Source organism: Chrysochloris asiatica, unplaced genomic scaffold (assembly GCF_000296735.1).
Source record: "Chrysochloris asiatica unplaced genomic scaffold, ChrAsi1.0 scaffold00116, whole genome shotgun sequence".
NCBI classification, from domain to species: domain Eukaryota; kingdom Metazoa; phylum Chordata; class Mammalia; order Afrosoricida; family Chrysochloridae; genus Chrysochloris; species Chrysochloris asiatica.
The window spans coordinates 8,318,591-8,339,466 of NW_006408634.1; the positions used below are offsets into that span (position 1 = coordinate 8,318,591).

Sequence of the window (20,876 nt, forward strand, 5' to 3'; positions counted from 1 at the left end):
CCATCAACCATGCAGGGCAGAGAAGTGGCCCATTGGGTTTCCCGGGACGTTTGAAAGCAGACTGACTCATCATTTGTCAGTGGAGCACTTCAATCCACTGGCTTTTCAAACTAACTGAAGAGCTCCTTTTGGGGCCCAACCAAAACCAAACCAAGTGGGAATGCGCAAGAAGTCACGTATTCCCGCCATTACCAGGAACTGCGAAACCAAGCAGGTGCTCTGTCGGTGACGACATATGCAGACCCGGAGATGCTGTGGCCCCATGAGAAGACTGACAAGACTCTGGACCAGGGGCCCACTCCGGATCTGCAAGTCATGGCCCTTATGGACCAGGATGTAAAACTCCTGAGGGCCCGGGCACATGGCCTTTGGCGAACTCACCTCCTGGCTAACACTATTCAATTTCTCCTTATGGCTGTATTGTGTGTTCTTTATCTGATTTTCTTGCTTTCAACTCCGGTAGCTGTAGTCTCTGGAAGAATGTTTAAGTCCAGTAATAATACGCACTTTGTCTTGGTTAATGGCTCCTCTGTAAATGTCACTGCCTTGGCAGTACAGGCTGTGCGCGCTGTTATCAGAGGCAAGGTCTCTGAGGAACAAGCAGTGGCAGTTTGGGCAGAATGTAATAATTACTATCTGGGTAACTACTCAGTTGTGTACAATATTAAGCTAAAACATGAGCTGCTGGTATCCATGCTTGACAACCGTACAGAGAATGCTCCTAAGGCAGAGTCAGTTAAACTTCCCCAAACAACTCTTGGACAGGAACAGATGTTTTGGGACTACGAAAAAGGATTAAGTTGTAATAGTAGCAACCTCCATAAACCACCCCTGGGCATGATCATCTTGATCCTGACGCTCTCCTTGGGGGTCCTGTTGTACACGGTGGCTATGTACACTTAGCTGACTCTCTTAACACTGCTCTGTCTGTCTCTTCACCACCAAAAATTTAATATAGAAATAAGCATTAGCTCATAGGATACTGCAAGTCGCTGCCCTGGGCTACGGGGGCCATGAAGTTAAAGTTTAAACCAATAATTGCTTGCCTGCGCCTTTAACTCCGGAAGAATGGTTGGCTAAGAATATGAGCACAGGATAATTTTCTGAGCACAAGATAATTTTCTAAGATCCAAATTACGCATGAGATTCTGTGAAATCACTTTGTACCCTCTTCAAATAATTAATCACATTAAACTTGTACCTCCTGCCTTGATTTCTCTGATCTGAAAAGGAGTAAAAGACTGAGGTAAAGCTAGTCCTGTATGCTAGCTTGCCTGTCAGCTTGCATCCACTCTGGTCTCAGAGTGTTTCTTTCTCTCTAGCCTTTCCAGACATGCATCAAACTTGTGTGTCTGTCTTCTTTGTGTCTGTTTTGTGTTTAATCTATATCTTTCACCTACCAGATCTCCCACCCTCTTGAAACTCACGCTTCATCAAGGCACCCCTTTGTCCAGGCAAGACCCCAACATAGGAACCCCGACAGCGCTCTCCACCAAAACACCAGAGGTTCTATCAATCTTAGCCATGCCCCACCAACTAGGCATGTCAATCTATTTGTTCTTGGCTGAACTTATCCCCGGTACCCCAAAACTACCAGGGGAAATGCACAATCGCAGCCACCCTCTCTATTCCGGAATGGTTTCTCCCAGACTATTTATCACCCCTTTCCAAAAAACAAATGTCAACTTCCAGGTTACTGTCGTCCCAGCCCCAATGCCCTGCAACTAACTCAAGGCTGTGTCTTACTCAATTCCTTTGCCCCAAATGCAGGCCTTGGGCCGGGCCCCCATCCCCCAAGTCATAACACCCAGTATGAACTACCAGGGCGCAGCCCCCGCCCGCCCCATCGCCCTATCAGCCGAACTCCACCTCGGGCCCTAAAGCCAGGCCCAGCCTTTCCTGATCCCCTCACCGCGCGGGAATAGGCACTCTGGGGTCAAGAATCCGCCAGGACCCCGCTCCATTCTGTCAGCACCTCGGAGTTACGTCAGAACTACCGTCCCCAGAATCCGCCGCGGCCATGGGTGTCACAAGAGCCGCTTCTAAGCCACGCGGGGAATTTACCGGACAACAGCCTGGCCAGTTTATCTTCCTCCACCAGCTAGCAATTCCCCGCTGAAGCCTCCTTTCAGCAGGCCCCCCAGAGACTGCCGCCGAGAAGCCGCGCCCACACACGCCTTCCCGGCGTGCGGAATGACGTTAAGGCGTTTCCGGTTGGCCTCTGGCCTCCCGAACTAAGCCTTTTGGAAAACTGGCTTTTTGACCTTTATTTCCCCCCTCCCATTGAAAACAGAGCTGAGTTCTTGGGCTTCAGCCTCGTATCGGGAGCGCGGTGGGCCTGTAGGATAAGCATGGGACTGCGAACCACTAGGTCTGGGTTTGAACCGATCCATCAGGCGCTCAGCAGGAGAAAGATGAGGCTTTCTGCTCCCTTCCTTCCGCCGCCGGCAGATCCCTGAGCTCAGCCTCAGTTCGCCTAGGAAAGCCGACTGGGAAAGCAAAGCAGGCTCCCAAAGTCTAAGTCCTGGTGGCGCTGTAGGATAAGCACTGAACGATCCGCAAGGTCGGCAGTTCAAACCCACCGGCTTATCAGAACCAACTGCATGGCACACAAGGTCCGAGAAGAAAAAACCAGGAAGATGTTTACCTGTGATTTATTGACTATACAAAGGCATTCGACTGTGTCGATCATCATAAATTATAGATAACATTGCAAAGAATGGGAATTCCAGAACACTTTACTTGTACTCAAGCACAACCTGTCCAACTTTCACATGCATCTGAGGTGATTGAAAATACCATGGCTTGGGGTCAGGCGCACCTCAGTCCTCAAACTGACAGCTTTGTTCTTTAACACTTTAAAGAGGTCTTTTGTAACAGAATAAGAAATTAAATGGGGGACATGACAACAAAATCATCTGAAGTAACAAGGGCAAAACCAGAAGCCAGGATGGCTACATTCGTCTTTCACACTAAGGACATATTATTAGGAGGGGCCAGTCCCTGGAGAAGGACATTGTGTTTGGTAAAGTGGAGGGTCTGGTGGGGCGCGCTGTGGGTTAATGTGCTGGACTACAAAGTCGGTTTGATCCGCAAGGGTGGTGGTGGTTCAAGCTCACCAGCTGCTCCTCGGAAACCCAATACAAGGTCACTATGGGTTGGAACTGACTTGACAGCACTTAACAACAAAGTGGACGGTCGGCAAATGAGAGGAAGACGCCCCCCCCAACGTGATGGATCAGTAAAGTGGCCGCAGAATGGGCTCAATAACAAGAATTGTGACAATGGCTCAGGACAGGACAGTGTTTTGTTCTGTTGTGCATGTTGTTGTTGTTATGTGCCGTGGAGTCGATTTCAACTCATAGTGACCCTACACAGGGAGCAGACCGCCTCATCTTTCTCCCGCAGAACCGCTGGTAGTTTCAAACTGCTGACCTTGTGGTTCGCAGCCCAATTTGTAACCACTGTGCTACCAGAGGTCGCTATGAATCAGAACCAACTCAAGAATATATAAAAACAACATCTATTATTCATGAAAAAAATCTCAACAAAATAGGACTAGAAGGGAAATTCCTCAAGATAATTAAGGGCATATGTCAGCTTGAGGACTAGGGTGCGCCTGACCCAGGCCATTGTGTTTTCAATAGCCTCATATGGATGCGAAAGCTGGACAGTGAATAAAGAGGATCGTAGAAGAATTGATGCCTTTGAGTTGTGGTGTTGGAGGAGAATACTGAGGGTGCCATGGACTGCCAAAAGAACCAATAGATCTGTTTTGGAAGAAGTGCAGCCAGAGTGCTCCTTGGAGGCCAGGATGGCTAAGCTTCGTCTCTCCTACTTTGGACATGTAGTCCGGAGGAAACAATCGTTGGAGAAGGATGTCATGCTGGGTAGGGTGGAGGGTCAGAGAAAAAGAGGAAGACCTCCAACGAGATGGATCGGCCAGGTGGCATCGTTGATGGACTCAGGGGTGGCAGCGTTGGTGAGGTTGGCCCAGGATCGAGCATTGTTTCGTTCTGCTGTGCATGGGGTCGCTATGAGTCGGTTCCGACTCGATGGCACCTGACAACAACAACAACAATATCAAATCAAAGCCCTGTATTAGTCTCAACAGAGACTTAAGGTTTTCTCCTTGGGAATAGGAACCAGACAAGGATGCCTTTTATTATCATTCCTATTCAGTATTGTGCTGGAAGTCTTAGCCAAAGCAGTAATGCCAGAAAGGAAAATCAGAAGCATCCAAGTTAGCAAAGAAGTAAAACTTTCTCTATATGCAGACACTATGACCATAGTGTGTAAAAAAAAACCCAAATAATAAAATTTTTGGAACTTGTTGATAGAGCAAAGTGAGAAGAGTACAAGATCAACATGCAAAACTCAGCTGAATTCCTTTACACTGATAAAAGAGAATTCTGAAATGGAAACCAAGAAAACAATAACACAGTGAATGTTTTGTATCAACTTCACTGGGTCAGGGTTCCTAGTGGTGTGATGGTTAAATTTAGTAATCCCCCATGATAAGAGGACTACTATGAGCAGCTAATCAACTGAAAGGAAGTTTCCTTGGGGGTGTGGTCTTCCTATACATTGGACACTCAGGAAAACGCTTTCTTGCTCATCATCTGACGCTTTAAATCTGGGGCCTCAGGACCATCGTCTTGGGGCCACCATGGTCAACTGACATAAAATGTTCTCAAAGACAATGCTGTACTCTCAGTGGATAACCAGAGGTTTAACATCTCTGTCCTTCAGGTTCCTCCTCTGTAAAATGCACACCATGAGGCTGCCCTTGGTTATTGAGATTAAATGAACGAAGGTAAGAAGTCCAGTGGTAGGGCTGGCGTGGGTAACCTGGACAAAATTGTTATCTGAGTAGCAGCCCAACCCACCCTCTGAATACACTGACTTATACAAACATGATGGAAATCTCTGACCTCCTGTAACTTCACAAAGGGGGAGAAGATCAACAGCCCACAGCAGATTCCAATGAGGCAGAGTGTTGGGAGCAACTGAACTGAAGGTCTACAGCCTGGGAACAGTTTAACCGAGGGTTACAGCTGACCTCTTGGTTGTCACAAAGCGTGACCTTGAATTGTGGACCACCAAAGATGCTCCTTGTCAGCTGTGGCTCATGACATAGGGCTGCACCCAGGTTTAGCTGCTCTAATCTGTGTTCTGGCCTGCTACTACAAGTTACAGTTTTTCTGATAAAGCTCTGCTTACTGCAGGCTCCTTCAGTTCAAGATGTTCTTGTACTCCTTACCCTCCCTTAAGCTGTGTATAAAATAAACTCGCGGCACTAGGTCTGAGCTGCAGTATCTCCATCAGAGTGCTGTGTCCCACCTGCTTCCAACTTTACTTATTTCATTTGTGTCTTCCCTTTTATTTCAGACGCAGCAGCAGAGGTCAGACATGCCTTCACCTCTGACCTTTTTACCAATTCTGACACCAATTTTTGGCTTCAATAATTCGTTGTAACAGCCACACAGAACTCAAAGACAGCACCCACAATTATGCGGTTTATTAGGGAGGTAATAGGTTACCAATTCAAGATTAGAAAATATTCAGAATACAGTTCTTCGATTAGGGCAGCCTCTTCTCAGCAGTGTGAGCAAGCATGCTTCTTTCTGGCCCCCAGCATCTCAGCCCTGTGTTCCCAAGGTCTCTATCCTGCTTGTGGTACAAAGTGCTTTTAGTTTTACTAATAACTCTCCAAAGCACCATACTCGACCAGTACATCTTGTCCTGAAGGTGCTCAGCTCTAGCTCTGTGAATGGGTAAACCTAGTTTTGTTTGTGACTTATGGAACATGTTGTTAAGTGTCACAGAGTTGGTTCCAAAACATAGCGACCCTGTATAGGGTTTCCAAAGAGTGGCTAATGGGTTTGAACTGTCAATCTTGTGGTTCAAACCACTCTGGTATCCCAGTGCGTATCTTCCAGTGCCCACCCTAGGGTAATTCACCTACATTTTCCACCTAAAGGTACAGCGGGAAGGCGCTAGCTCCCTTTTAGTGCATGCTGCCATCTGGTGGAGGCCTGCATTACTGTGTGGATCCAAGATAAGCACTCCACCATAAGGTCAGATTGAACCTCAAGGTCTGCAGGTCAAACTCACCAGCTGCTCTCAAAAACCTTACATGGGGTCATTATGAGTCAGAACCGCCTCGGCGGCACGTAACAACAATAGGACACAGCTGTTGTTAGCATCATCGATGTTCTGACTCGACGACACTGTGTAGGGTTTCCAAGGAGCGGCTGGTGGGTTCGAACTACTGACTTTGCTGTTAAAACTGACTTTGCAGGAGCCAGAGATGATGACGTGGAGTGATGGAGCAGCTGGAGACTTCAGATCCAGAGAGGGAGAGTGACTGGGTGCTGAAGACCTGGGGGGTAAGGGGGTAGGATTGCATGGAGGGGATTGTAACCATGGCAATGAGAGACAATATATGATAGAATGAATGTAAAACTAATGTTCTCCCATGTAAACTATAACATAATTCACAATAAAACATTAAAAAAAAAAAAAACTGACTTTGCAGTCCAGTGCTTACCTTATAGCACCACTAACTGTATCAAAACCCACATTATCAAAATGTCTTCCTCTATTTAAACATGATTTCAACCAAAAAACTCAGAGGATTGAATTTGGCATTGAAAGGGTAAGAGGTCCAACTTATTAGTAAAGCGGCTCATACTCTCTGCCCTCATAATGCTTCTCCTCCCCAAAAAGAAGCTGATGTCCAATTTTCCAAGTTACCACCCATTCTCTCTGCACAGAGCTTCTATTCTACATCCTCTGGTGGAAGAGGAGGAATGATTCCCAGTTAAAGCCCTGGTCACATTTATGGCAAACATAAGACTTCTCATCTGAGCCTGCTTTCTGATGTCTGATAAGTCAGAATTATGACTGAAGCCCCAGATGTGCTCACGGCAAACATAGGGCAGCTCGCAAGTGAGCCCGCTGATGTCTAACAAGGCTTTGCTTGGAGCTGAAGCCTCGCCCACACTCGTTACACACATGTGGCTTCTCCCCTGAGTGTGTCCTTTGGTGCATAAGGAGGCTTGACTTCCGGATAAAATCTCGGCCACACTCACTACAAACATAGGGCTTCTCCCCTGAGTGTGCCCTCTGGTGGTAAAGGAAGCCTGACTTCCAATTAAAGCCTTGGCCACATTTACTGCAAACATATAACCTCTTTCCCGAATGCGTACTCTGGTGCATTAGGAGGACTGATTTCTGGGTAAAGCCTCGGCCACACTCACTGCAAACATAGGGCTTCTCTCCTGAGTGTGTCCACAAGTGTGTGACAAGAGTTGACTTGTGGCTAAAGCCTCGCCCACACTCCTTGCACACATGTGGCTTCTCTCCAGTATGTGTCCTCTGGTGGTTAAGGAGGCCTGACTTGCGGGTAAAGCCTCGGTCACACTCCTTACACAGATACGGCAACTCCCTTGAGTGTGTCTTCTGGTGGTTAAGGAGGCCTGACTTCTGGATAAATCCTCGGCCACACTCACTGCAAACATATTGCTTCTCCTCTGAGTGTGTCCTCTGGTGCATAAGGAGACCTGATTTGTGGGTAAAGGCTCGGCCACACTCACTACAAACATAGGGCTTCTCCCCTGAGTGTGTCCTCTGGTGGTAAAGGAGGCCTGACTTCCAGTGAAAGCTTCGGCCACACTTGTTGCAAACATACAACTTCTCCCCTGAATGTGTGCTCTGGTGCTGAAGGAGAAGTGATCTCTGGGTAAACCCTCGGCCACACTCACTGCAAACATATGGCTTCTCCCCTGAGTGTGTCCTCTGGTGTGTGATGAGAGTTGACTTGTGGCTAAAGCCTCGGCCACACTCTTTGCACACATGTGGCTTCTCCCCTGAGTGTGTCCATTGGTGGTTAAGGAGGCCTGACTGCTGGGCAAAGCCACGGCCACACTCACTGCAAATATATGCCTTCAAATTCGAATGTGTCTTCCTGTGTGTGACAAGATGTGGTGTGTGGCTAAAGCCTTGCCCACACTCAATGCCAACATGTGGCTTCTCCCCTGAGTGTGCCCTTTGGTGAAGAAGGACTGACTGCCAAGAAATATCTTGGTCACACTCCTCATATGTATGCGTTTTCTTCCCTGAGTGTGTCATCTGGTGAACAAAAAGGTTCCAATTCTGGTCAAAGCCTTGACCATCCTCACTGCACACATGGGACTTCTTCCGGAAGACAGGCCTCTGTTTTGCCATGAAGTCTGATCTCAGGCCATAGTCAGCTCCATCCTCTTTATAGTCAACTGCTCCAAATCTTGAGGTTTGTAATTCCTTCAGCGCTTTATCTGTTTCCACATATGTCACTCTTTGGGCCGAGCTGGGCTCTATTCCTAACCTTGTGAGGTCTTCACTAGGGCTTGCTGACTGTCTCTGAGGTGAGCTGGAGAATGCCCTGGAAGCCTCTCTCTCCCCTGTCCTCCCACACACAGGTTTGGAAACATCTTCTCTCTGACCAGCTGTGTTTTCACTCCAGCAGCTCCGATCAGAATCCTGCTGCTCTGGCTGCTTCTGATGGCCTGGGCTGGAACTCTGTGGATGGGAGGGATGTACTGCACAGGAGCCTGGGAAGATCTGAAGTATATGCTGGCTGAGGAATTGCTGACAAGAGAAAGCCAGAAGGCTGGAGGAACAGGGATGAGTGTCCGGCTTTGGATCTACTGAAGAGAGAAAAGTTTTCCATTAGAGCAGCCATGAGTTGGGTGGTCTGGGCTGTCTCCCTTCTCTTACGGCAGACAGTAACCCACTGCTGGAAACCCTGGATGACACAAACTTGATGACAAGCTGAAAACCTGGTGGTTTGGAAGACAGGTCTGGTGATCTCCTTCTGGAAGTTCACACTTTTAATCTGCACAGGAAGATTCCTTATGAGTTGGAATCCACTCAACACCAACTAACAAAAAACAAACTGCTATACTGTAATTCTGTAATTACTGGAGTCCTGGTGTGGTGCTGTGGGCTAATGCATCAGATTACAAAGTCGTTTGAACTGTAAGGCTGGTGGTTCAAGCTCACCAGCTGCTCCTTGGAAACCTTACACAGGGTCACTATGGGTTGGAATTGACTTGACAGCACTTCACAAAAACATACTGTAATTGACAAAATACACAATACAATAAGCTTCCCTTCAACCGTTCATTTATCTTCCATTTTTACAAACTACAGTTTCTACTGCAATTCAGAAGGAGCCCTGGCGGTGCCTATCTGGGAAGCGCAATAAAACAAGGTACGGCTGTCTAAATGTGAAATGATCATTTAGTGTATAAGCTAGTAGTAAACTATTGGGGTTTTGTTATGAAATTACTTAGCCTAAGGTGATCGAAATGTCTCTTTTGAGAAGTCTTTCAAGATTATTTCAGGGAGAATTGGCACATTTATTTTTAACAGTATACTAAAGAAAAGACATCACAACATGAATAAGATGAAGAAAAAAAGACTGGTTTAGAAGGGGAAATTCCTAAATTCTGACAAGATTGAGAATAAACTTTTGACGTGCTGTTGTAATCGTTGTTGTGCGCCGCTGAGTCAGTTCTGACTCATAACAACCCTGTATAGGATTTCCACCGAGAGGCTGGTGAGCTTGATGTTGTGTAGGCAAACAGAAATACAGATGAGGTTCATTATAATACGTCAAAACATAAAAGTTCACAAGTTCCTAAGGATGTGAAAACACAAGAAGAAAAAGAGTGTATTTGAGACTAAGTTCTCTGGACCATTATAGTCTTAAGAAAAGAGAAACAAAGGCAAACTCCACAGGAGAGATATGAAAGACTAGACAACTCAGAGCGCTATAGTGTTAAACAAGGAAAGGGATCCAGGCTTTCCTTATCAAGATTAACTTGAACCAAGTTACATTAGCAGTATTTTCCACCACTCGGTTGCCCTTATGTTATACTGTCATGGCTTCTGTGTTGCTGTGATACTGGAAACCATGTGATGGGTATTTTTAAATCATCCATTACAGATGGTTTCAGCAGAGCTTCCAGACTAAGACAGACTAGGAGAAAGGAGAGCCGAACCATTTCTGAATGGGTGGGTAGTCCCTGAACACCTTATGAATAGCAGAACACTGTCTGATGTAGTCTCAGAAGTGGAGTCCCTCAGGCTGGAAGGCCCTCAAAACACTATGGGGAAGAGCTGCCTTCTCTGAGTTGCCCTTAATGACATACATTTTTAGTAAGTTTTTGAGACTTTCATTTGCTGATGGGGCACAACTCAAAATGAGATGCAACAGCTGCAAACATCAATTAATAATTGGACATAGAGTGTCTGAGGTATAAACTAGGAAAATTGGAGGTAGTCAAAAATGAAACAGAACACATAAATATCAATATCCTAGGCATTTATGAGCTGAAATGAACTGGTATTGGCCATTGAGAATAAAGATAGCCATCTGATTTACACGAGGAATGACAAACTCAAGAGGGATGGCATCACATTCCTCTTAAAAAAAACAGCATTTTAAGATCTTTAAATACAATCAATGCTGTCTATGACAGTATAATCACTATATGCCTAAAGGCAGACCAGTTAATACCACTATTATTCAAATTTACCCACTAAACACTAAGACCATTTATGATGAAATGGAAGAATTCTACCAACTCCATCAGCCTGAAATTGATCAAACATGCCATCAAGAACAGATGATGCATTAGACACTAAAGAAGAGAAGTTGTGGAGTGACATCAAGAACATAAAACCTAAACGCAGAGGACTGCTAGCCAAGGGCATTGTGATCTTGCATGACGACACACGTCCACACACCTCTGCCCACACTGTTGACACTCTGACAAAACTAACAACTCAACCTTGTTTCGAGTTGTTAAAACATCCTCCCTCTAGTCCTGATCTTGCTCCATCAGACTTTCACTTGTTTGGTCCCCTGAAAGCAGCGCTTCGAGGACGAAGCTTCACCTCTGATGAAGAAATGAAGACAGCGGTGCATTCGTGACTTGCAGCTCAGCCTAAAACATTTTTAAATAAGGGAATACAAAGGCTTGTTGACAGATGGACAAAGTATATTGAAAAGCAAGGCGATTATGTCATAATGATGTACTTGTCTTTTCTAAATTTATTTTACTTATTAAAATAAATTCCACAGCCGGAGTGCTGATAATTTTTCAGTCACTCTTGTATATATGTGTTGATATATATATATATATATATATACACACACATACATACATAAAGGGAAAGAGAGAGAAAGAGAGGGAGAGACTGAATGATAAATAAAAGTTCTATTTTTTTTATTCCCCTCCCCCCCCAAAAAAGAACCTAAAACCTGAAGAAGCAAAATGTCATTAAAAGGACAAGAAAGAAAAAAAACACCAAAGTGAATGAAGTCAGGATCAGCATTGGACTGTGAACCACACAAGGTCAGTAGTTCCGACCACTAGCTGCTCCTGCTACAGGGTCACTATGAGTTGGAACTGACCTGACAGCACTTTGAAAGTTGCTCTTGAACACGGAGAAGCTAAAGCTTGAAGAAATGATGGAAGGAATGATGACACAAAGAGTTGATCAGAAATTTCAAAGGATAGCTAGACAAGTCAAAGTATTATAATTAAGTATGCAGAGACCAAGATAACAGCTTGTTCAGTATTTCTCAAGCTGAAGGAACTGAAGAAAAAAGCAAGGAGATTATGTCAAAAGGATGTACTTGTCTTTTCTAAATTTATTTTACTTATTAAAATAAATTCCACAGCGAGAGTGCTGATAATTTTTTATTCACTCTTGTATACATGTGTTAACATATATGTATAGCATATAAGCCTCAAGCTGCTTTTATTCTACAGACAAATTGCTTTAAATCTACAGACAAAGTATTGAATGATCAATAAATCATTGATAGTTTGAACTAGTTGGGGTTAGTTCAAACCAGATAAAATCAGAAAAAACAAGAAAGGAAGCATCAAAAAAAGATGGAAGGAATAGAGTCACTATATCAAAATGAACTGGTTGATAGTCATTCATTTCCAGAGTTACCAACTGATTAAGAACAGATAGAACTGAAGATATAAGTCCAAGCTGCACTGAAGACAATGGTGAAAAATAAGGCTCCAGGAGTTAACGGAACACAAACTGAAAAGCTTTAATGAACTGATGCAGCACAAATTTCCAGCTAAGAAATCTGGAAGGCAGCTACCTGGTCACTTACTGGAAGAGATCATATGTGTGCCTGTTCCAAAGAACAGTGATTCAACAGAATGCAGAAATCATCAATGTAGTTAGTATCACACGATGGAAAATTTTTTCTGAAGATAATTTAAATAGGGTTGTAGGAATACATAACAGGGAGCTCCAGAAATTCAGGTTGGATTCATAAGAATATGTGGAACGAAGGAAATCACTACTGACGTCAGATGGATCTTGAAAGCAGAGAATACTAGAAAGAAGTTTACTTGTACTTTACTGACTACGCAAAGGCACTCAACTGTATGGATCATAACAAACTATGGATAACACTGCAAAAAATGGGTATTCTAGAACACTTAATTATGTGCTCATAAAAAACCTGTATATATACCAAGAGGCAGTTGTTCAAACAGAACAAGGGGATACTGACTGGTTTAAAATCAGAAAAGGTGTGTGCCAGTGTTGTATCCTTTTACCGTACTTATTCAATCTGTATGCTGAAAAAATAATCTGAGAAGCTGGGTTACATGAAGAAGAAAGTGGCATCAAGATTGGAGGAAGACTCATTAACAACCTGAGATATACAGAAGACATAACTTTGCTTGCTGGAAAAGAGAACTTAAAATACTTGCTGATGAAGATCGAAGACTACAGCATTTAGTATGGACTGCACCTCAAGGTAAAGAAAACAAAAATCTTCACCACTGGACCAATAAATAACATCATGATAAATGGAGAAAAGCTTGAAGTTGTCAAAGACTTAGTTTTCTTGGCTCCACATGCAATGCTCACAGCAGCAGCAGCTAAGAAATCAAACGATGTATTGCATTGGGGAAATTTGCTGCAAGACACCTCTTTGAAGAACAAAATTAGCAGTTTGAGGACTAAGGTGTGCCTGACCCAAGCCATGGTATTTCCCATCATCTCATATGCATGGTGTGGCATTGTGGGTTAATGCACTGGACTGCACAGTGGATTTGAACCGCAAGGTTGGCAGTTCAATCTCACCAGTCACTCCTTGAAAACTCTATACAGGGTTGCTATGAGTTGGAACCCACTCGACGGAATTTAACAACATATGCATGTACATGTGCAAGATGGACAATGAATAAAGTAGAATTAATGCATCTGAATTACAGTTTGGAGAAGAATACTGATAGGACCATGTACTGTCAGAAGAACCAACAAATGTGTCTTGGAAGAAGTACAATCAGAATGCTCCTGAGAAGGGAGAATGGCCAGACTATGGCAGAGTTTGATTCTGTCGTGCAGAGGGTTGCTATGGTTTGGAATGGACTCAATGGCATCTAACAAGAACAATACCATGTTAGATTTCCATCTGAATCGTTACATTAACATTGAAGAAAATAATACTAGGGTCAGAGAAAAATAAAAATAAGGCCTAAATCTAATTTGATTTGAGTTGTTGTTTTGTGCTATTGAGTCATAGTGACTATGTACAGTGTTTCCAAGGCTGTAAGTCTTTACTGGAGCAGAGAAAGACTCATCTTTCTCCCTCAAAACAACTGGTAGTTTCAAACTGCCGACCTTGAGGTTAGCTGCCTGATCTGAAATGACTACACCACCAGGGCTCCTTATGACTATAAAAGATGTACAAAGAGAAAGGACGGGGAAGACGTACAGCAGCCCCTAACAACGTGACTATGTCATAAACTGGGGACTATACTTACTGAGTTTGATGGAACCCGCTCATGTTGGGGCTAATTCAAACCAGATAAAATAAGTCAAAGATGATGAAAACAGAACAATATATATCTGTATCACTCTTTTACATGGAAACTCATACCTGTAACTGGGTTGTGTCGTCAAAAAGGTGACTCTCTTCTCTACATGATTTCTCTAGAAATGTAATAACCAATACAGTGGCCACTGTTCATATACGCAGAGGGTTTCAAAAAGTTCATGGGAAATGGGATAGAAAGATACTGGCATATTTCCACGATGTTTTGAACCCCTCTCATGTGTCCTGAATACATGAAATGTGGCTAATCTAAATGAAGATGTGCTCTAAGGGTAAGGTATAGCCTCCATGCAAAAAGAAAAAGAAAAATGACTAATGAATGTTTTATAGTGATTAAAAGATGCAATGGTAATATTGTGACATATTGGTTTAAATGTATTAATACATCTGTCTGCACTCTCCAGGAACCTATGACACACAGAAAACAACAACAAAAAAGACTACTGTCATGAGACTTGAATAGCCCCACAGGGTTTCCAGAAACAGACCATCACATCTTTCTCTCAGGATGAACCTTTCAAGTAGCAATCGAGTGCTTAAATACTATGGCTTAAATACCAGGGATCATGTGGTACCTTAAAGGTGGCCAATACATTATCTGTTGAATTAATACGGAAAAAAAGACAGCACATCCTCACCCAACGAGAGCAGATTCCTGTAGATCTCCAGCATCACTTCTCCATAGAGGTTCTTCTGCTCAGAGCTCAGGCTCTTCCATTCTGCCTCCGTGAAAACCACGGTGACATCCTCGATTGTAACTGGTTCCTAGAACAAGCGATAAAGTCAAGGCACAGCAAGTCACCATCACTCTTCCCAACAAGAGGAGTTTCATTGGTGGTCCTGAAAAGCCTGCATCTGAAGAAGTTCATCTAACTCTTTCAGACAACACAGCTCTCCATAGTTGTTCTGGACATGACTGGACATCCAGCTCTGTGACAAAAGCTGTGAGGAACATCACTGATGCACAAAAGACATCCTGGCCCTCAAACACATGTGACTTCACTGGATAAATGATTTGTGAATCCATCTGAGAGCGATAAGCAGAATTCAAGAAGGGATTTTGAGAATTTATAATGGAGAAATTCCAAGATGGGACTGGGCTAGGCAGTAAGAGATGATGATGATTCTAAGGAGAAGATGGAACTTAGAGAAAACTGGGGTCTGGAAAGAGCATTTCTGAAGAGTTCAGGTAACTAAATGTTGACCATCTTCTACTTTTTCAAGACAGAGTATAGGCCGATTCTCTGGGCAGTGAATCAGTATTTCAGAAAAATAAGAAAATTGTTACTCACCACTATTTGGGGCCTCCTCTTCTCCTGTTGGGGCCCGTCAGCAGCCTTGAAAGACACACCTATGGGAAGAAAGAGAAGCTGCGAAAAAAACAAACTTCCACAATGTTCAAGAAGCACTCTTCTGATCATGGGATGGAAGAAAGTAGCTACTTGACTCGACTCAGTTGTGGCCAGTAACATAGTCTCATCTGAACCTAAAGCCTTGGTTGCCTCTGCAGATCAACAAATCTCACCTTTTGTCTTGTGTGTTTGAGTCCATTGCTTCCTGGTCTGCATATCGTCCTTGTTTTTTGAAGTCAAACTCTTCTTCCAGTCCTGCTCTCCTTGGACAGATGGATCAGGCGGAGTAATGGCCTCAGAATCAATCCAGGGATTGCCTTGAAATTCTGCCACAGGGTCAGTTGAAAGGTATTTCATCTCCAGATGGATCGCTGCTGCCTGGGGTAACTTCTTCACACATCAGTAATGAAAACCCCTTTTATTTCATGCTAGCAGGACCTAAGGGGTGAAGACAGCACTTGATAATGTTGAACTCTATATTGTAAAATCAACACTTCCAGAGGATCGGTCCATTCAGGGTCTTTGGAGTTTCTACCTTCAGTCATTTCTATTCTACAAGCCCTCAAGTCTATTCTATGACACTCTCCCTCATATGCCAAAATGTAGTGCATCCCTTTTGCCCCCACATCTCAGATTCCAGCTTCATGTCCCAGATCAATTTCTGGTACTTGGCGTCAGAAAGAAGACAAGACACAGCCCAATACCTGTGGAGAAACAGATGATGGCAGTTTCCTGCAGACCAAGCAGAGCCTGCAGCAGTCGGCTGCTGCCTCCCTGAGCCCAAGGTCCTAGTTGTGTTCACCTTCCTAAGTCCCTGTACAGGCAGCCTCAATATAACCCTGAGTTAAATTCCTGTAGACCTATTATATTCAAACCCCACAGGAGCATGTCGGACAAAGATGGAAAGCGGCATTTACTATAGACAAGAGGCCATTCCTGGTGAGTGTGGGGTTGGGCTGGACTTTATACACATTCCTGCACAGAATGATATGGGAGGAGAAGAGTGGATTGGATGTGGTGCATGCAGAGGTGGCGACAAGGACCAACTATGTGGGTATAATTGCTTCCAGATCATTTGTGGGGGCATTCAAACAAATGCTGTCAACCAAAGAATTAACCTGATATTCATGAATTTGTTGTTGTTAAGTGCTGTTGAGTTGGTTCCAACCCATAGTGACCCTGTATAGGGTTTCTGAGGAGCAGCTGGTGAGCTTTAACTGCTGACCTTGCGGTTCAAATTGACTTTGTAGTCCATCACATGAACCCACGGCGCCACACCAGGGCTCCAATATTCATGAATAGAAGGATGTATTTTTAAATGATTCGTATTTCAGAGAATCTCAGAACATTTCTTTAACAGGCCTTTTTCAAAAGTCAGGTTATTCCTCTCATGTGCCCTTGCCCTACAATAACCCTCACTAAGGTAACCACCGAGGCAAAATGTTAAAGCAATTTCAAATAATAACAAGCCTGCATCCAGTGCGGTAAAGTGGATTCCCACTCATAGCAACCCTATGTTGTTGTTCAGTGCCACTGAGTAGGTTACAACTCACAGCGATCCTGTATAGTGTTTCCAAGGAACAGCTTGTGGGTTTGAATTGCAACCTTGTGGCTAGCAGGCCAGTGTTTATCTTACAGCGCCACACCAAGACTCCCTATGTTACTGTTGGTAGGTGCTGTTGAGTCAGTTCCGCCTCATAGCAACCCTGTATAGGGTTTCCAAGGGCCAGTTGGTGGGTTTGAACTGCCTACATTTCAGTTAGTAGTCCAATGCTTATTCTACTACACCACATCAGAACTCCCTATACTGTTAGGTATCATCAAGTTGATTCCGACTCACTGTGACTCATACATAACAGAACGCAACACTGCCCAGTGCAGCACTAGCCTCACAATTTTTGTTACACTTGAGCTCACTGCTGCTGTCACTGTACAAATCCAGCTTGGTGGTGGTCTTCCCCTTTTTCGCTGACCCTCCACTTTACCAAGCATGATGTCCTTCTTCAGGGATTGGTCTCTTCTGGTAACACGTCCAAAAAGTATCGCCATCCTTGGTTCTAAGGTGCACTGTGACTGTACTCCCTACAGAACAGAGGAAAACGGACCCAGCAAGTTCCCAAGGCTGTAAATCTTCACAAAATGGCACATCGTTCCCCTACAGAGGCCTGGTGGGTTCAAACCGCCTACAGGGTTTCCAAGGCCACAGATCTTTAGGGAAGCCGTCTGTCCCGTTTTGCTTATGGAGTAGCTGGTGGGCTACTTCCGCTTTACTTCTGGTTAGCTGAGCCCTCAACCATTAGGCTACAAAGGCTCCTTTTGGGATATTGCAAGACCCCATCCAAAAACAAAAGAAGAAGGGGAAAAAACACCTATCTTAGCAAGGACAATAAATCCTGGATTCCCAACAGACCTGGAAATGCAAGACCCTGGGATTTTACATACTGAGCCATGTTCCTATCAACAGGGAATGTGAGACTATGGCCACTGGCTGAACTCATCCCTCCTCAGATCCCTAAATTACAGAGCCATCATCTCCATTCACGAATTGCTACACCCTCTCCTTCAAAAAACAAATCACAACTTCTACGTCACTGACTCCCTAGTCCCAAACCCTGCAACTCGAGCATACAAGGTGTGTCTTACTCAATCCCTTGCCCCAAATACGCGTCTCCTTTTCCAAAATTGGAACTTCAGGACGCCTCTGACGTTGAGCCTCCACAGCGCAGACTCCCATCTCTCCACCCGACCCACTCCCCTGCCTGCCAGCCGAACTCCAGCTGGGGTCCTAACGCCAGACTTTATCTTTCCCTGATGCCTTCACTGCGCGGGGTTAGACACTCAGGGATCCGTGGGGACCTCGCTCCACCCAGTCATTTCCGCGGAGCTAAGCCAGAACTAACGTCTTCAGACGCCGCGCGCTCTGCGGCTCCCATCGGCAGCCACAAAAGCCGCTTCTGAGCAACGCGGTGAATTTACCAGAGAAAAGCTATTGTGCTGACAACCTCGCCAGACTCTTCTTAAAAATACCTTTCCATTAACCAGATAACGCTCCTCCACTGACGCCTCTGTTCCGCAGTCCCACCTCAAAGACTACTCTAGAGATAACCAACGTCTCCCCAACTACTTCCCGGCCGCTCCTCGGCGCGCAAGACGTCGTAAGACAGCGCTTCCGGTTGGCGTCTTGGCCCCGCCTAAGGGTGGGGTTGACTGGAAAGCAGGCGTTTGGCCTCTGCACAGGCAAGTCCAGCTGAGTTTCTGGGCTTAGACTCCGTATAACATCCCTGAGCACCGTATACACCTGGCCTCTCGTGCTGCCGACGCATCCCTGTGCTCAGCCTCATTTTACTTAGGAGGACGCCAACTGAGAAAGCAAAGCAGGCTCGCAAGGTTAGAGCCACGAAGCAGCAGAAAGATGTTTTTTCATTTATTGATTACACAAAGACAGTAGATTATGTAGATCACTGAAACTATATGTAACATTACAAAGAATGGGGATTCCAGAACACTCAGTTGTGCTCAAGCAGAAGCTGTACATAGACCAAGAGATAATGGTTGTAACCGAACAAGGGAATCTTGACTGGTTTAAAATCAGGAAAGGTGTGACTCAGGTTTTATCCTTTCACCATTTAGTCAACCCGTATGCCGTGCAAATAACTTGAGAAGCTTGATTGTATTGTAGGAACTGTTCAATGCTAAAAAAATTGTTAAATATTTTAACAAATACTGTTTCCCAAGGAATCTGATGCCCATAAAAAAATGCATATTGAATGTTTTCTTATTTCAGAGGATCTCAAGACTTCTTCAGCAAGCTTTCTTCAAAACCCAGGTTATTCCTTTAATGTGACCTGGCCTTACACCAACACTCACATTAGGTTAACACATAAGCAAAAGGGTAAAAGTAATTATGATTTATAGCAACCCTATGTTGAGTTGGTTCCTACTAATAGTGACCCTGTATAGGGTTTCCCAGGCTTTTTAAATCTCTCTGCTCCTGCAGATAGCCGCAGTTTTCTCCTATGGAGCAACCCTATAGAACAGAGTAAAATTGCTCCATATGGTTTCAAAAACGGTAAATAATTACAGAAACTAATTGACACATATTTCACCCTCAGCATCTGGTAGTTCAAATCTTTTGATGGCAATTGAACACTTCACTGGCTTTGCCACAAAAGGCCCTCCAATGATTCCAGATCCAATAAACTCTCTCACCATCTGCTAGGGATATTGTACCACTATCAAGCTCACTTCTAATCCCCTCCTTGCCCACTCAACAAACAAGAGCACAGCAGGTCCTGAGACATCCTCAGCCCAGGCCTTACCCCTACTCCACTACTACCTGGGATATCTTCTTAACCCTCCTACTACATTTCTCAAACTGAAAGAACTGAAGAAAAAATTCAGGCCTCAACTTGAAATACTAAAGGAATTTCCATGCAAAATATTGAACGATTCAAGAAGCATCAAAAGATGATAGAAGGAATACATAGAATACTAATGCCTGATAAATACTGAGCTGAGCTGTCTGCCACAGATGGGAGATCAAGACAAAAGTAACACCTGTATTTGCAAATTGGAAAGTGCAAGGAGACAAGGGAATCTAAGTCACCAATCATCTTACTGTGAAGGGGAGTTAGGAGATGGCCCCTAAGGTGGCTTTGGGGGATAAATCACAATGCTGAAATGGTAAATGTTAGGGTTTCTTGTATACTATTTCCAACTTCAGTGAGCACTTTGGTTCTTCATGCTACAGTGAGTTAAAATTTCAATAACTGTAGCTGGGAAATCTTATGGTTATACTAACTTAAAATAAAATGTGTCACCAGGGTCTTTTTCTGCCTCTGGCCAAAGAAAGAAAAATGGTGTTTTAAGGGGGCATCTGTGTCAGTACCAAAAAGAATTGGTTGATGTTCAGCCATTTCAGGAGACAGCATATGATCACATCTAAGCAGCACGAAGACATTGGTGAAAAACAAAGCTCCAGGAATTGGTAAAATACAGATTAAACTGGTTCAGCAAATGGATGCAATGTTGGAAGTACTAATTAGCCTATGCCAAGAAATTTGGAAGTCAACTACCAAGACAATGGATGGGAAGAGATCCATGTTTAGTGCCCATTCCAAAGAAAGGTGACCCAACAGAGTACAGAAATTATTGAACAGTATCATTAATATCCCACACAAGTCAACTTTTGCTGAAGATAATTTAAAAACAATTGTAACAACATCTCGACTGTGAGCTGCCAAAAATTTAAGCTGAATTCAAAAGAGGAAGTAAAGTGAGGGATATCATTGCTGACATCAGGTATATCTTGGCTGAAAGCTGAGAACACCAGAAAGATGTTTACTTGTGTTTTATTGACAATGCAAAGGCATTGGACTGTTTGGATCATAACCATCTATGGATAACTATGTGAAGAATGGGAATTTAAGAACACTTCATTGAGCTCATGAGGAACCTGTACACAAAACAAGAGGCTGTGTTTAAACAAAACAAAGATACTAATTGGTTTTAAATTAGGAAAGTTGTGTTATTGTGTTTGCATCCTTTCATCATATTTATTCAATCTGTGTTGAGCAAATAATCTGAGAACC

At 44.0% G+C, this 20,876-nt stretch overlaps 1 protein-coding gene across 1 annotated transcript; it reads right to left on the minus strand.

Moving 5' to 3' along the window:
* Nucleotides 1–6,755: 6,755 nt before the first annotated feature.
* On the minus strand, nt 6,756–15,543 carry LOC102842382 (zinc finger protein 343-like). The gene is made up of 6 exons (XM_006868421.1): nt 15,459–15,543; nt 15,226–15,284; nt 14,572–14,698; nt 8,194–8,693; nt 6,948–7,950; nt 6,756–6,865 (listed from the first exon to the last, which is right to left on the minus strand). Exons 1-6 carry the CDS (start codon nt 15,499–15,501, stop codon nt 6,756–6,758), a joined length of 1,842 nt encoding a protein of 613 aa, XP_006868483.1. The 5' UTR covers nt 15,502–15,543.
* Nucleotides 15,544–20,876: the final 5,333 nt, after the last annotated feature.

Bases quoted from the DNA above. Each gene is read 5' to 3' on its own strand.
- LOC102842382 (XM_006868421.1), bottom strand. From the start codon at position 15,501: ATGCAGACCAGGAAGCAATGGACTCAAACACACAAGACAAAAG. The intron at 15,285-15,458 runs GTGAGATTTGTT...TTCTTCCCATAG, and splicing joins TCAAACACACAAGACAAAAG to GTGTGTCTTTCAAGGCTGCT. The intron at 7,951-8,193 runs GTGTGCAGTGAG...TCGAATTTGAAG, and splicing joins TCTTCCGGAAGAAGTCCCAT to GCATATATTTGCAGTGAGTG.